The sequence below is a fragment of the Macaca mulatta genome, chromosome 11, assembly GCF_049350105.2.
Source record: "Macaca mulatta isolate MMU2019108-1 chromosome 11, T2T-MMU8v2.0, whole genome shotgun sequence".
Taxonomy (NCBI): Eukaryota; Metazoa; Chordata; class Mammalia; order Primates; family Cercopithecidae; genus Macaca; species Macaca mulatta.
Window position 1 is genome coordinate 85,320,302 of NC_133416.1, and position 16,118 is coordinate 85,336,419.

At 33.6% G+C, this 16,118-nt stretch overlaps 1 protein-coding gene across 4 annotated transcripts in view; it reads left to right on the forward strand.

The window, feature by feature from the left end:
* The window catches only part of NAV3 (neuron navigator 3), a 385,886-nt gene that overhangs the window by 323,736 nt on the left and 46,032 nt on the right, over positions 1 to 16,118 (forward strand). For all 4 annotated transcript variants that reach the window (XM_028829741.2, XM_028829742.2, XM_077953206.1 and 1 more), the window contains one exon: positions 7,532 to 7,615. In XM_028829741.2, coding sequence (XP_028685574.2) covers positions 7,532 to 7,615 — 84 coding nt within the window. The remainder of the gene's footprint in view (positions 1 to 7,531; positions 7,616 to 16,118) is intronic.

Sequence of the window (16,118 nt, forward strand, 5' to 3'; positions counted from 1 at the left end):
AATGTATTAACATGTATAATTTTTAAATATCAGATATTGGGGCCGGGCGCGGTGGCTCAAGCCTGTAATCCCAGCACTTTGGGAGGCCGAGATGGGCGGATCACGAGGTCAGGAGATCGAGACCATCCTGGCTAATACGGTGAAACCCGTCTCTACTAAAAATTACAAAAAACTAGCCGGGCGAGGTGGCGGGCGCCTGTAGTCCCAGCTACTCGGGAGGCTGAGGCAGGAGAATGTCATAAGCCCGGGAGGCAGAGCTTGCAGTGAGCTGAGATCCAGCCACTGCACTCCAGCCTGGGCGACAGAGCGAGACTCCGTCTCAAAAAAAAATAAATAAATAAAAATAAATAAATAAATATCAGATATTGATCTTTACTTAGTATATGAAATGTTCTATCATAATGTAACATGCTTTTCCTTTATTTGGGGTATTTTAGTTTCAAACTAAAATATAAATCACCTAAAGATCTACCACAGTTCTTTTGAAAAAATGTCTTGTTTTTAATTTCCCAGGAGTTTCAACCTTAATCCACTCTTTAGTGTTTCTTTATTTGGTAGTGATAGGGACTGTCAAAGCTTCTTACCATCAAATACATTTACTGACTAAAAATAGCAAAATGTTTTACATTGTAAAAATGTACAAATTGAATGAGAGTCAAAAGGTACAGGTAATGAAGATATGCATTATCATCTACTTTTTAAAAAAAGTTTATTAAAATTCTCTTTAGACTAAATAGTGCAGTATCTGGGAATTTACATAAATGGATATGTATATAAATGATTATTAAACAATTTTAATGTAAGTTATATTTTAAACATTTTAATAATATTGTTAGAACTATAAGGGGTAAAATTTTGTATATATCTGGCCATTTGTGTTCTTAAGGAAATAATATTTTTTACACATTCAGGAATTTGAATTACTCACAAGTCACCTATTAACTACAAGTCATTTTGAACTCGTTCATTTTCTTTATGTTTGGTTTATAATGTCATTTTAGATTTCATACATCATAATGAGCCATCAAATAATTTAGTTAATACTTGATTTTTCCTCAGTTGTAAGAAGTGCTGTGTTTAAATTTCATTGAGTGTTTCATTTCATCTGAGTTAATGTCTGTTAATGTATGTAATATACACATATATTTTTAACATGTATGTACTTAAATCGATTATAGGGACTTGATAAAATTACTTATTTATAGGATATTTTAAATATAATCAAGGATTTTTTAAATGTACATTTCCCATTTGAAAGTAAATGTAAGTCTTTGTTTACTAGTTTGTTCACAGTACAAGTAAACTTTCTACCTTTTGGTTAAATGTGAGTGCAGCCTCCAAGATGAGAAATTGTTATATTAGAAATCTAATAGCTATAATTTATGGAGATGAATTTCAATGAGTTTGGTTCTAAGAAATAATGAGTTGTTTTTAACAACAATTTTAAGTATCAGATATTCATCTTTACTCAGTATATGAAATGTTCTATCATAGCTTACGTGCTTTTCCTTTATTTGGGCTTTTTTATATATATTAATTAGTATATCACATATTTGAATTTGGCATAATTACATTTATGTGGACTCCAAACAATAATCTGTATTTTAATTTTTAAATTTGAAATGCATCTGTGTCTCTGTTAAAATGCATTTCTTTCCCTTTGTCCAAAAGGGGTGTGGTAAGTCAAAAGAGTATCTAGTTAGCTCACCTCTCATTTGACTGGCAGAGTAAAGCCCCTGTTCAGTAGAATGTATATTAAGCCTTCCCTCCCTTTTGTAAAGTTGTTCTGAACAGAGCTTCATAAAACCATAGGTAAAGTGTTAAGCGGATTCTACTAGCATGTCCTTAGAAAGGAGAGCGGGTATATTGGCAGGTGCTATTGTCTGGTCTTTCTGATCAATAACCCACCAACAAACAAAAAGAAAGCAGGAGCCATACAAGGAAAGGCAACTAAAGATGCTTGGTCATAGCATACAATAAACCAGGTAGCCTCTGGCCTCTCGCCCACACCTTCAGGCAGCTGGGTCAGGCAGGATGCTTTTGTTTGTCTTTTAACGTATTTTCTTTACAAATCTCAACCATTACATAATTTGGAAATGAACACCAAGGCTAGTTATTGCTAACATTTTTAAAGACATTACTGAATGAATGTGTAAGAAAACAAAAGGTACTTTTTTGCCTTTCAGCAGATAAGTCTTTTAACCAAAAATCTCTTGGGTATTTTGAGATTGTGTTCTACTTCTTTGCTTTTTTAATATTTTCATATAATTTGCTAGTTACTCTTGCTTTTTTGCATCTCTTCTAAGAGAAAACTATTTTGTACATATTATTAATGAGAAACATTTCAGTGTTTGGACAATTTTTTATAGTGTAAAAGAAATGTGAAACTTTATGTTGCAGAATCATTCTTGATTCAATTAACTACTAATTTTAAAATATAAAGTCTCATATATATCAAGTTTATTATGGGTAAATATATATTACATATATGTTTTATATGTATACATAATATACTATATATTTTCCCATATAAATAATAAAATGCTCTAGGCATATATATGTGTGTACATATATATATGCCTTCATAATATACATATATAAAATACTATATAATATATACACTCTAGGAATACATATATGCCTATATATGCACCTATATATTTATGTATTACCATATAATCTATAGCATATATATTACTATATAATATATATAAATATATGCCTAGAGTGTTTTTAGTTTGTCAGTGGGCTGTCTCTGAATTCTATATGAAAAAATAAAATGTAGACATTATGTATAATGATATTTCATCTTATTGTTTAGCATCATAGTAATTATCTTCACATATCTATTCAGATTACTTTTGCACCAACCTAATACATTGTATGATTCCAAAACCAAAGACAATATAGATTGAAATGATATTCCATCTTGTCTACCTTTATAGACTTCACCTAACACAAGTCAGGGGATATTGATCATCATATTAATACAATTTTACTCTGACCTAAAAATTATGCAACTGCTAAAGGAAAAATCAGAACCAAGTAAAACTGTCATTAACAACCCCCCTGAAAATCCATATTTTTTAAAAGTCATTTTATAAAGTCTCTCAGACAAGATGTGTTACCCTGTAAGTTTAATCAGTTTTACTTTCCATTTTCTCTTCATTAAGGTGATAAAGATCATCATTAGTAGAAAAATTTTCCCTTATTTGCCTCCTTTTCCATTTACCCTATTTAGTGAGAAATTTAGCCTCTCATAACTTCTGAAGTAACAATGTTAATCTGATAAACTAAACCAAGGTGACGTAAGTTTAAGACAATATTTTTTTTCTTCAACTTTTAAGTTCTGGCGTACATGGGCAGGATATGCAAGTTTGTTACATGGGTCAATATATGCTATAGTGGTTTGCTGCACAGATAAACTCATAGCCTAGATATCAAGCCTACCATCCATTAGCTGTTCTTCCTGATGCTCTCCCTCCCCTAACTCCCACTGACAGGCCTTAGTGTGTGTTATTCCCCACCATGTGCCCATGTGTTCTCGTTGTTTGACTCTCACTTATAAGTGAGAAGAAGTGGTGTTTGGTTTTCTCTTCCTGTGTTAGTTTGCTGAGGATAATGGCTTCCAGGTGCATCCATGTCCCTCCAAATGACATGACCTCATTCCGTTTTATGGCTGCATAGTGTTCCATGGTGTATATGTACCACATTTTCTTTACCCAGTTTATCGTTGATGGGCATTTTGGTTGATTTCATGCCTTTGCCATTTTGAATAGTGCTGCAGTGAACATAATGCATGCAGGTATCTCTATAATAGAATTATTTATATTCCTTTGGGTATATACCCAGTAATGGGATTGCTGGGTCAATTTCTGCTTCCAGAGCTTTGAGGAATCACCACACTGTCTTCCACATTGGTTGAACTAATTTACACTCCCACCAACAGTGTAAAAGCGTTCCTTTTTCTCTGAAACCTCTGCAGCACCTGTTATTTCTTGACATTAGTAATCACCATTCTGACTGCTGTGAGATGGTATCTCATTGTGGTTTTGCTGTTACGCTTTTTTTGTATGTTTGTTGGCTGCATGACTGTCTTTTTTTAAGTGTCTATTCATGTCCTGTCTATTCATGTCTTTGCCCACTTTTTCACGGGGTAGTTTGTTTTTTACTTGTGAATTTGTTTAAGTTCCTTGTAGACTCTGGATGTTATACCTTTTTCAAATGGGTAGATTCCACAAGTGTTCTCCCATTCTGCAGATTGTCTGTTCTCTCTGATGATAGTTTCTTTCGTTGTGCAAAAGGTCTTTAGTTTCATTAGATCCTATTTGTCAATTTTTGCTTTTGTCACAATTGCTTTTGGAGTTTTTATCATAAAATCTTTGCCCTTACCTATGTCTTGAATAATATTGCCTAGATTTTGTTCTAGGGTTTTTATAGTTTTTGGATTTTACATGTAAGTCTTTAATCTATCTTGAGTTAATTTTTGTATAAGGTATAAGGAAGTGGTCCAGTTTCAATTTTCTATATATGGCTAGTCAATTCTACCAGCACCATTTATTAATTGTTTTTTCAGGTTTCCCCATTGCTTGTTTTTTTCAGGTTTGTCACGATCAGATGGTTGTAGGTGTTTTTCACTAACATAATCGTAACATACTTTTCATTGAAAACAACATTGCTCAAAATGTTCTTAGTAACCAGTTATAAGTGTTTTGTGCATACTTACAAACTGTCATTCTAATCATAAATATTTTGTGGTTGCTTATAGCTACAAAATGTAGGTAATATAGTTTATACAGCATATTCTTTATAATCCCGATTTCTTTCTCATATTTTAATTAATACGAAACTGATAAAGTATGCACAAAGGGTAAAGGAGAGTAATTTTCTTCAAGTTTACACATTTAAGGACTCATAGTACAATGATTAAACATTAAATTTCTCCACTATAGGAGAATTAAAACTGAAATATTGAGTAACATCTTACATTTCATATAGTAAGTGCTAATAAAGTGTTTCTGTCATAATTTTCCTTATTTTAAAAGAAAAGACACGATTTTAGTTTTAGGTTCTAGTAAACAATTTTATGGACATAGTGGGATTATTTCTAACAGGTTAAACTGAAATGACCATCATAGGCATATATATTATAAATTCACATATGAATGCTATATGATAAAAGCTAGCTTATGCTAAATACCACATGGATGAATCTCAAAACCCATGTAAAGCAAAAGAAAACCACAAAAGAATCTTGCCATTTGATTACACTTGGGTAGTTTTTAAAATAGGCATATCTAAACACAGTGTTTGAAAATGCAAGCTTGGGTAGTAAAAACTATAAACAAAAGCAAGAAAATAATTACCACGGAAGTTATGTAGAGGTTATCTTTGGGGAAGGAAGATGGAATAATGATAAGACAGGGGCAAAGAAGGGCTTTTTGGTTCTTGAAATGTCCTATTTCTTGACTTGGCTGGTGAATGCATGAATGTTCACTATGTGATAAGTCAGTGGCTGTTTTCATTTTGTTCACTTTTATATATGTGTGGATTTTTCCACAGTTGAAAAGGTAAAGTTCAGGTGTGGTGGCTCACACCTATAATCCCAGCCAGTACTTTGCAAAGCCAAAGTGGGAAGAATCACTTGAGGCGAGGAGTTGGAGAGTAGCCCAGGCAACAGAGTGAGGCACTATCTCTACAGGAAATGAAAAAAAAAAAAAAAAAAGGTAGCTGGGCATGTTATTACATGCCTATAATTCTTGCTACGTGGGAGGCTGAGGCAAGAGGATCACTTTAGCCCAGGAGTTTAAGCCCACAGTGAGCTAGGGTTGTGGCACTGCACTTCAGCCTGGGTGGCAGCAAGACACTGAGTAAAAGAATAAAATAAATAATTAAAAGTTAAAATATAGGAAAAAATGAGCATAGCCGTATACTAATTTTTCAGTTACTAGGTCCGATATCATCACATTCCTTTTTTCTCATTGAAAATTGTTAAAACTATAAGATACTGGGTTTTTTTTAGTGGTATTTTTCCAATTAAATCTGCTAACAAACTTTGGTGTATAATTCTCAAGGGTAAGGGTGTGTGCAGAGAGAGAGAGAATGTGTGTGCATGTGTGTGAGAGAGAGAGAGACGCCAGGGAGGAGAAAAAGAAGGAAGGGGGAATGAGTGGGAAAAGATAATAAAGAGTTGTTCTGATAGATTAAACTTTAGTAGATGTATTCCCTACTAATTGTTTTTCTCCATATTGCAGTGTCAGGTAAAGAAAGGCATCCCAGGATGAATTCAGAGCTAGGAACATGCACCTTTGTATCATGATGCTGATGGAAGGAACATGTACATTCTAACTGTTATCAATAATGGAATATATTTCCATTGTTAAGTAATGAGCCTCAATTCTTTGGATTTTTGTGATCCATTTGATAGTAGAAGCCTCAGCATTTCAATTCTGCTATAAGTAAATGGAGATATATTTTATTTAAGTCATCTTATTCATGTCTTTCAAAAAGAAATTAATTTTTGACCAAGGATTTCCAAACTTTGCCCCATATGTAGGTATAATTTATTATAGACTTAGGTTGCAAAATATTAAATCCTTATATCCTTTAGGGACACAATACAATTTTATCAGTTTGAGATAATGTACCTGTAGTTCTACCTCAAGCCATGGTGAGAGACTGAAGTGCCCCTTCATTTTAATATTTTGGGCTCAAGTTGTTACATAAGGGCATGCAAATGGAAGCTGGCCTATTTTTGAGCTTTAATAAGATTGTCAAATACTTCTTAATCATAAGAGTTATAGTTATGTACTACAATATGTATAATTCTCTGCAATTTAAAATAAAACCCAAAAGCCACAAAAGCTTACTGTGAAATAAAATATGATGGAATATTATTTCTAACTGGCTTATCTGTATTTCATTCATTGAAGGGAATATGAAGTAGAAAAGCCCTTTTATTGAAAAGAGTTTGGAAAGTAAAGACAACTCTTTTTGATTCAATTCTTTGTAAGTAGAAAAGAGTAAAGATAAGGTTCTAGCTGTCAGCAGATGTCTGACACTTGAAGGAGTGTATCATTACAATAGAGCAGCTAACAGTATCTGCAAAGGTCATCATGAAAATATAAAAATGAGGAACATTTGTCCGTTGACCATTTCAGTTACCTCTTTTTGGGCTTTAAGTCTAAAAAACTTGGCAGATCAGAACTTTATATTTGGCATTTTGAGTGTCAAATCTCTACATGATGTGCAAGTCAGAAGGAGTTATTACTTGCAAAATACCATCTTCTTTCAGAAGTTAAACTCACATTAAATGTCAGGAGACTGAAACACTGATTTTAGGAAGACAAAGTTTAGAAAAGATGAATGAAAATGTGTGTTAAAGAAGAGTCACCAGTCAGAGCTAACTATGATAGTCATAGTGTTTAAAGAGTTGGAACACATGAAATTAAGCGTTTTGTAAAATGAAGGCTTTTCTTCCATCCACAAAGATTCTGACATTTAAACTATGTTTCTTCCATTCTGTTCACAGGCACACCTTGTAGCAGCTTTTGAAAAGAGCTTAGGGAATATGACTGGCCGATTGCAAAGTCTAACCATGACAGCGGAACAAAAGGTATGTTCAGAAATTGCCACTGGAGATTGAAAGAAGACAACAAATTGCATAGGATTCTTAAATAATACCTGAAGCTCCTTAAAAATAATACTCCAGGCTGGGTGCAGAGGCTCATGCCTGTAATCCCAGCACTTTGGGAGACCAAGGTGGGTGGATCACTTAAGGTCAGGAGTTCAAGACCAGCCTGGCCAATATGGCAAAATCCCATCTCTACTATATATATATATATAAATTAGCTGCACGTGGTGGCAGTTGCCTGTAATCCCAGCTACTCAGGAGGCTGAGGCAGGAGAATCGCTTGAACCCAGGAGGCGGAGGTTGCAGTGAGCCAAGATCATACCACTGCACTCCAGCCTGGGAGACAAAAAAAAAAAGAAGAATAAAATAATATTCAATTCTATACTAAATTACAACAATGATAATACCTTTCTTTTCAGATTTTAATTTAAAGATTTAATCAGTTTATTCCACATTGAAACACACAAAGGCATATGAAATTCTTTCTAGGCAGTCTTCTGGATGGAACTAGTGAAAGAATACTGAGTGTTAAGAAAGAGAAACAGTCACATAAGAGAATATTCTGGGAGCAAATTGTTACGCAGTTGACAAGAATCACACTTTGATAAGAACATTCACAAGTACTGGTCACTAAATCCAGCTGTAGGGCACGGCTGTAGGCTAAGACACACAGGAAGGATGCCTGGGACAGATGCTAGGACTCTGCCAAGTAAGGGACTTCAGGTTACAGCAGCTGTGAAACAAAGGCCAATGCTGTGTAATTTTGAAATAACAAGAACTAGTTGCCATCTAGGGATGTTGCTTTTGAAGAAAAGTCATTTGTTATATCAAAATGTTTAAAATGAACCTAAAGGATTTTATGGTATGAAAGAAGGAATACCAAAAAGAAAGGAAGGGAGGATTTAGTTCAAAAGACAAATGTATTAAAAAGGTCCATACTGCGTAGCAAGCCTGGTCACCTTTGCTGTGATGACCAGTTAACTTACTTCTCTGCTGTTAGTCCAGCAGTCTTAACTTCCTTGGATGGGTATCAGAGATAGGTGAAGCCTCTGGAATTGTATGGATTGTGTGTGTGTGTGTGTGTGTGTGTAAAAACTGTACATGTGCATAAATGATCAGGTGTCCAGAGCTTTCATCTAATTCTCAAAGAGACCCATTATATAAAAAGCTTTGCGTATTTTCAGGAATGTGTTTATCTATCCATAGGAATGGCTTCAGTTTTGTCTTTAGATTCTGTAAGGTATGTAATTAGCTTTATAAAACTAGTATATATTATCAAATTTTGTCAGTTTACAAAAGTTTATTTTTTAAACACAGAATGAACAGTTCAATGAAATCAAAGGAGAAAATCGAATATTCTTATAATTGCCTGGTGTTACTAGCACATTGTATTCTCTCTCATATTCTCTATATACCCTGCCTGTGAGAGAGAATATTATCCATTACTGGAAACCCTGTTCTAGCACAGCTAAAAAACTCCTTTTGAGATATACATTGTCCTTTCTTCCTTCCTTCCTTCCTTCCTTCCTTCCTTCCTTCCTTCCTTCCTTCCTTCCTTTTTTTCTTCCTTTTTCCTTTTCTTTTTCCTGCATCTTTTCCACCCTTCCTTTCTCCTCCCTTCTACCCTTCCTTCCTTCTTTTCTCTCTCTGTCTCTCTCTCTCTCCCTCTCTTTCTTTTTTCTTTTTCTTTTTTGCTACAGCTTGTCACTTCACTATGTAATATAAGAACCCAGCAAATAGAATTACAAGGCTTTTTAGAGCAGCGATGGGAAAGAATCAAAACACTGGGCCTCAGTATTCTTGAATGAGAATCCTTGCTATGTCTGTTAAAAGCTGGGTAATCTACAGCAAGTTTATCTAACCTTTCTTGAACCTCAAAATCACCTTTTTGTAAGTGGGGATGATAATAACTACCTTGTAGGATCACTATGAGGAGTAAATCAGATACTGTTATCATGTCACATGCTAGGGGCTGTCAAAAAATATTACCTTCCTTTACATTTATCTTTTTCCCTTGAAAATTATAAGATAACACCAAATTCCTCAATGGGCACATACCAAACATATTACTGGAAGCCAGTGTTAGAATTTAAGTCTCAATATCTTCAAGAAGTCAAAATTAATAGAATTTTTGCCCTCCATCGGATATTTTCTTGAACTCTATTATATCTGTAAGTGAATTTTCTCATAGAAACGGAAAAAAAAATGCAAGGTATATTAACTTATGATGCCTATGATTAATGCCCAAATATTTAAAAATAATTTCTATGACATAAGAAATAATGTGTCTGCATTATCCTTAAAATCACATTGCCAAAATTATAAAATTTTCTCAGAAGATACCAGAATGTCTCATATTGGCCTTATCACTTTTTTAACTGAAAATAAAATAACTTCTTTTTGAATTGCAAACTATATACACACAACAGTCTTGGTTAACTGGTTATTAATTTGAGGTTATAACTTGCCTATTCTCAAAGTGATATTTAAAAGCCTATAAAATTATTTGCAATATGAAATTGTATAATTCAAGGACAGAATCTAATTAAAACCAGTAGAGTAATGTATATAACAATATACCTCAGCCTCGATAATTACTACTGCAAGGAACTGAACTGAATTGAATTTCAAGGAAGCTAAGGTACAAAGGGAGATTGCTAGGTATGTTTTATTCTCATTTTCTGGCCAGAAGAACATAATTTAGACTGAAGAGACAAACTCTTTGGCACTAAATTCGAGGACGAATTTATTGCCAAGGTTTTTAAATTGGGGTCATGGAATAACAAAAGACAAAATCACTGTTCAAATAGACATTTCTCTAAAAGCTAAGGGCATAACATTTAATCATATTTCACTAAAGGCATTTCTTCAGGGAGCTGAGATAAAAGGGTATATTGCTCTCTGGTGATTCAGCAATCCTGAGAAAAGGCTTGTGAAGCATAGAGCAGAGATTCTTAAACTCCCTTCCCCAAGTTATAAGGTTCATTTGTCTATTTAGTCATTCATCAAGTTTATATTGAATTTGTGATCTTCTAATGACAAAACAGTACAGACAATATAGATATAGAATGATAGATATAGGTCTATATCTATAAACATAGATATCTACCAGAACTCTAAAAGCATATTATACCTATATATAATATTCCTCATGGAGTTTATATTTCTCATACATATCTCATATATATGTATCTCTTTATCATTGAAGTTATAATTTAGGAGGGCAACAGATGATAATAAAAATATAATTAAAACAGGCCAGGTGTGGTGACTCATGCGTGTAATCCCAGCACTTTGAGAGGCTGAGGCAGGCAGATTCCCTGAGATCAGGAGTACAAGAGCAGCCTGGCCAACATAGTGAAACTCTATCTGTACTATAAACAAAAATTAGCTGGGCGTGGTGGTGGGTACCTGTAGTTCCAACTATTCAGGAGGTTGAGGCAGGAGAATCACTTAAACCTGGGAGGTGGAGGTTGCAGTGAGCCGAGATCATGCCACTGCACTCCAGCCTGGGCGACAGAGCAAGACTCTGTCTCAAATTTTAAAAACATAAATAAATAAAAATAATATATATATATATATTACCTATAACTAAAACATATAGAATTTCAGGTAATGATAAGCACTAGCGAAAAAAGTAAAGCTGAGAATGAGGATATTGAGGGTTGGAAGCTAAAACATGAAGTAACAAAGGCCAAGGTTGTTTCATGTTCTTGATTACATACTTTAAAAATGGATAAACTAAATTAAGACTCAGATTCTAGTATTTGGGCTTCACAGTGTGATTGTCAGCAATCACATTGCGTTAATAGCCTGAAGCTACATCAAAATTTTTGTTTGATTTATAGACCAAAATAACTGCCTTGAATAAAGAGGGATTCACTCCTAATACTTTTCCTATTTCCTGATGCCAAATAACACTGAATCTCTTGCCAAATTTGTGTACCAGAACACTGGTTTTATACACTCATAGCCTGGTAAGAAAGAAAAGACATGTATGAATAACTCAGAAGGCAGAAAATTATCATGCTATTAGACTCAGTACAATGTCATGTGCATTCTGAAAGGAAACATCTGCAGAGGCAGGAGACTCGCTTGAAACCCAGAGGTGGAGGTTGCACTGAGCCAAGATCATGCCACTGCACTCCAGCCTGAGTGACAGAGAGAGACTCTGTCTCAAAAAAATCAAAATCACAAAAAAAGAAAAAAAATAGTGATCAATCTGGCAGCATTTTCTGAAAGTTAAACAGTATTCCCAATAGCTGCTAAAAGAAGACATGCTATATGATAGTAAGTCTGTAAGTAGGTAAAAATCAAGAGAATTGTTAATATGCTTGCTGAGAGTGAAATTATCTCTAGACATTACCCTATCCCTAACCCAGGGCTCGTAGACTATGACATTGATGTAGTTTGATCAAGAATTTTATCCTGGTTTCAGATCCTTGTCTCTTCACCAGCACTTCTTTGCCAGGAATATATGAAAAAAAATAAACCTGATGCCCTGAGGCATCCACTATATGTGCTGAAATAACTTCTTTTCTCACTATCTAGAATGGTACTAGCTATGTACCACTCTTGTCAGAATCAAGGATATTGCTACTAAATCATTGTGCAGGGCTTAATTTTCTCACAGAATGCCAGTTGAGAAGGGCTCAACTTCTAGGAATCCAGCAAACTATATTTTTATAAGTAACATTCTTACAGAACTACTTCTAAATCCTTGTGTTCAAATTTCTAAAGCTATATTCTCAGCTCAGTATTTCAGAATTTAAAATTTAAAAGACTTTCAAATTAGTTCCCTGTAGCTGTCATGCCAAGGCAGTTAGAACATATGTTAAGGGTATGAGAGGTTTTACTTGTTAGAAGGTCAGAACAGGCAGAGGAATATCCCCTTGTATGAGTGATGAAGCTCAGATATTGACTACTATCCTAACAATAAAGCCTAGAATTTTGCTCATTTGTTACCTCTCTGAAACTTTGGGTGACTACAAAACAGGAATTGAAACCTTCAAAATAAGGGAATTTGAAACCAAATCTTTGAAAATAGATAATGCTGCAACTAAAAATTTCGTTGAATAGGATTTTTACATTAACTCTCCCCAATTTACATTATGATAGTTGCCATCTAGAAGTGTTTTTAAAAATATATATTGCTAGAGTCAGATGATGCATCCATTAATCTTTAGGGCATAGAATAATGTGAATCTAAAATTTTCAAATTACTTACCCTACTGGTATTTGGTGAATGTAATTTATTTGAAACTAGATGCAATAGGGATGGTCAGGTTCTTTCAGTAGAACGATTAGCAAGACTTCAGAAGCAAGGTGGAGTGGGAAGGGAGGACCTGTTTGAGGAGACTAGAGCTGGGTAGTGTGAGATTAACAGTGCCAACATGAGGACGTAAAGGACAGATGTGGTGGAAAATTTAAACAGCCTTGCCTAGAAGGTCAAGTTAGTTGATGACATTTGTTGATGAGATTGTCCCAAGCTTGTGGGATTCTCAACAAAGTCTTTATTACTGAGAAATTTGGAAAGAGATCAAGTATAGTTAAGAAATTGGATTGGAAAGACCACCAGGAAAGGCTAGTATTCTGACACAAAATTTGATCATTTTATTTTGAAGCATTTCAAGCCTGACCTGAATGAATTGTTTAGTCTCAGACACATGCATAAAACTGTGAAAAGAGACATTGACTTCATTCAGCTTCTTTAACATGAGAAACTTTCATGGAAAACTAGAACTTTACAAGGTCAGCAGGTGTTGGAGGTATCATTATCTTGAATAGCTCATTGGAGGAAAATGAAATCTTAGTTTGGTTCTCAGGTTTTAAAATATCTATCATTTTTGAAAAATGTGAAGTAACAAAATATGATCTGATTATCTTATTCCTAAAATCTTTTGCAGAATTGTCCCAGCCTCAATGTTCTCTTTAGTATTTAATGAGAATAAGAAACTGAAAATGACTGAATTGGAAGAGTAGACTTTAAATCCATATCTTGATGGCACATACATTTTTTTCAGTTTTTTTCTGAATGATTAATAAGGATTCTCAAAACTTGAGTATCTTCTATTTTTCCCTTCAGCATAAAGAAATTATATGAAAATATTTTAGAATATCTAATGATGTTATAGTTAGCTATCTCAGGAATTCATTTCTAATCATATACCTCATCCAAACTCCCCACTATGGACAAAAATAAAATAAAATAAAAATTCTTTGTTGCGTCTGGAGGCCACATTACAATTTCTATGCACTATAGAAGCCTGAAAAAATACAGCTTAAAAAATAAATGTGAACAGTAACCATAATTATGAAGAAGAAAAATGAAGACTAGAAATAAACTATTGAAAAATTTCTATGTCTCAGTTAAGTTTTTATTTTAAAATTCTTTATGCTTATCTCTAACATTATTGGGAAAGAGAGAAAGGAAAACCTGACTTTGTTCTCATCCAAAGGAGGTGATTCCACTGATTTAGCCAAAATAAGACTTCCTGGTTATAATAACTAATAAAGTTGTTGACATTTTTTATACGGTACCCCACTCACTAGGTGATCGGACACCCTCTTGCAAAAAAAAAAAAAAATACGTATGCAATACAGTTGAAGTTTTATGTTATTCTTTCAAGGGAGAAACATCTGTTTAATGCAGATGAGAACATTTCAACAAAATCATCCCAATATTTATGGAGATCATAAATCAGGTGAAAAAGTATATTCATCAACAACTAAAGAAGCTACATTAAATAGTCTCGAAGCACATTTTCATTTTTTTTTCTGACAGGAAAACAGGTTTCACAAGGGTGGAGACATTTTACCATGGCTTTTAACAGTGAGGTAGGATATTTAAATAAAAAGAAAGTTTTATGGAAAGCTCAGAGAAAAGAGATGGGTGCGACTTGAGTGACAAGGTGAGAGCAGATCTCATTAACTGAAATGAGAGAGAAGGAAGGAATTTTGCAAATATGGAAAGATAACTAGTGCAGGTTTGAACAGATTATGTCAATCAATGTAGAATTTGGCTATCTTTTTAATCAAAGACTATGGAATATTTTTAGGTGTTTACTTATACTCATAAAGTTCTAAAGAAAAAGCAGTATGAATTTGGTTGAACTAATTTTTTTCATAGATATGATTCTCTCAAGTTATATAGCAGATATATTTCTTAACTAGTTATTCTTCCTTTTACATATATTGTGCCACATTGAGTAACAACTAACCTGTTCATATCTATTGCTTTTTAAAAGATAATTAATATTAGAAAGTGATCATTTTTCTATTTCATATTAAATATGATATTCTGAAAAAGCAACATTGCCTGAATGTTCTACATTTTATCTTTTTGAAAACAGGTTTTATAAGAGATTTCTCGTGAAAAGCTGAATGTTTTGACACTGAAATAAGTCAGCTAACTCAAAGCTAAGCTTAATTTTTTGGCATTGTTGGCATACCACTTTTTTCCTTTAAAGCTACAGGCAAATGTTTTAACAGATTTTAATCCATAGTACAGGCATAATTGATCTTAAATTTAAGGGAAAAAATCTGATTTTAATTAGAATTTAATTTGCATTCTAGTATTTATGTTGTAAAATTAATATTTACATTATAGAATTCCACTCTGTACCATTTATTTCTTTTTGAAAATTTTTCCAGTAAGAGCAGAATAAATTTTCAGTAAATATTTTGTTTCTTGGGGGATATTTTTAAATGGAAATATATTAAGTTTTGGTAAAATCTGTTGCTAATTTGGCAATGGACAGAATATAAAAATTGGAGAGACTGAGTCATTATGATGAATTGGGTCTGACTTTTGTTATGACAATGGAAATTTCCCACAAATATTATATTCTTCTTTGATAATATAGTCGAAGTGAATTGCAGTCAAGTATTTGAAGACCCATCTATAAATTTAGGAGGTTACTATTGATTTTTCATTATGAGAGATGCTTCCACTCATAAGCTACTGAAAGTCCATAAGAAGGTTTGGTTGTTTGTTTTAAATTTAAGTGTTCTTTATCAGGAAAATGTCAGGTATGCAATGAAAATAGATACATGAGGTGCCAGGTATCTATTCCAAACTTGGATATCACTTCAATTAGCATCATCTATCTTTTTTTTTTAAGTGTCTAAGTTTAAAATAGTCAACAGATATTCCCATGTATGAAGCAATTTTCCTCAAAGGCCGCTGCTGATGATCTTTTTAAAATGTATGTTCTGGGAGACATTGATTAACGATAAATTATTTACCAGAGAATGAAGAACCCAAGCCCGATTCTTTGGCTTTCTGCCAAAGATGCTAAAGGAAATGATGAATGGTGAATGACAAATACATTACCAAGGAATTCCCCCTCTAAGAGACTGACAAAGATCTGATTTTTAGGATTATATTACCACCATGAAAGATACTTGTTACTGAGCTTCTAATGGAAATTTGGTCTATACTGAAGCAACACTCAGTTCTTTTTCTTTCTATCTTTTTCTGAGT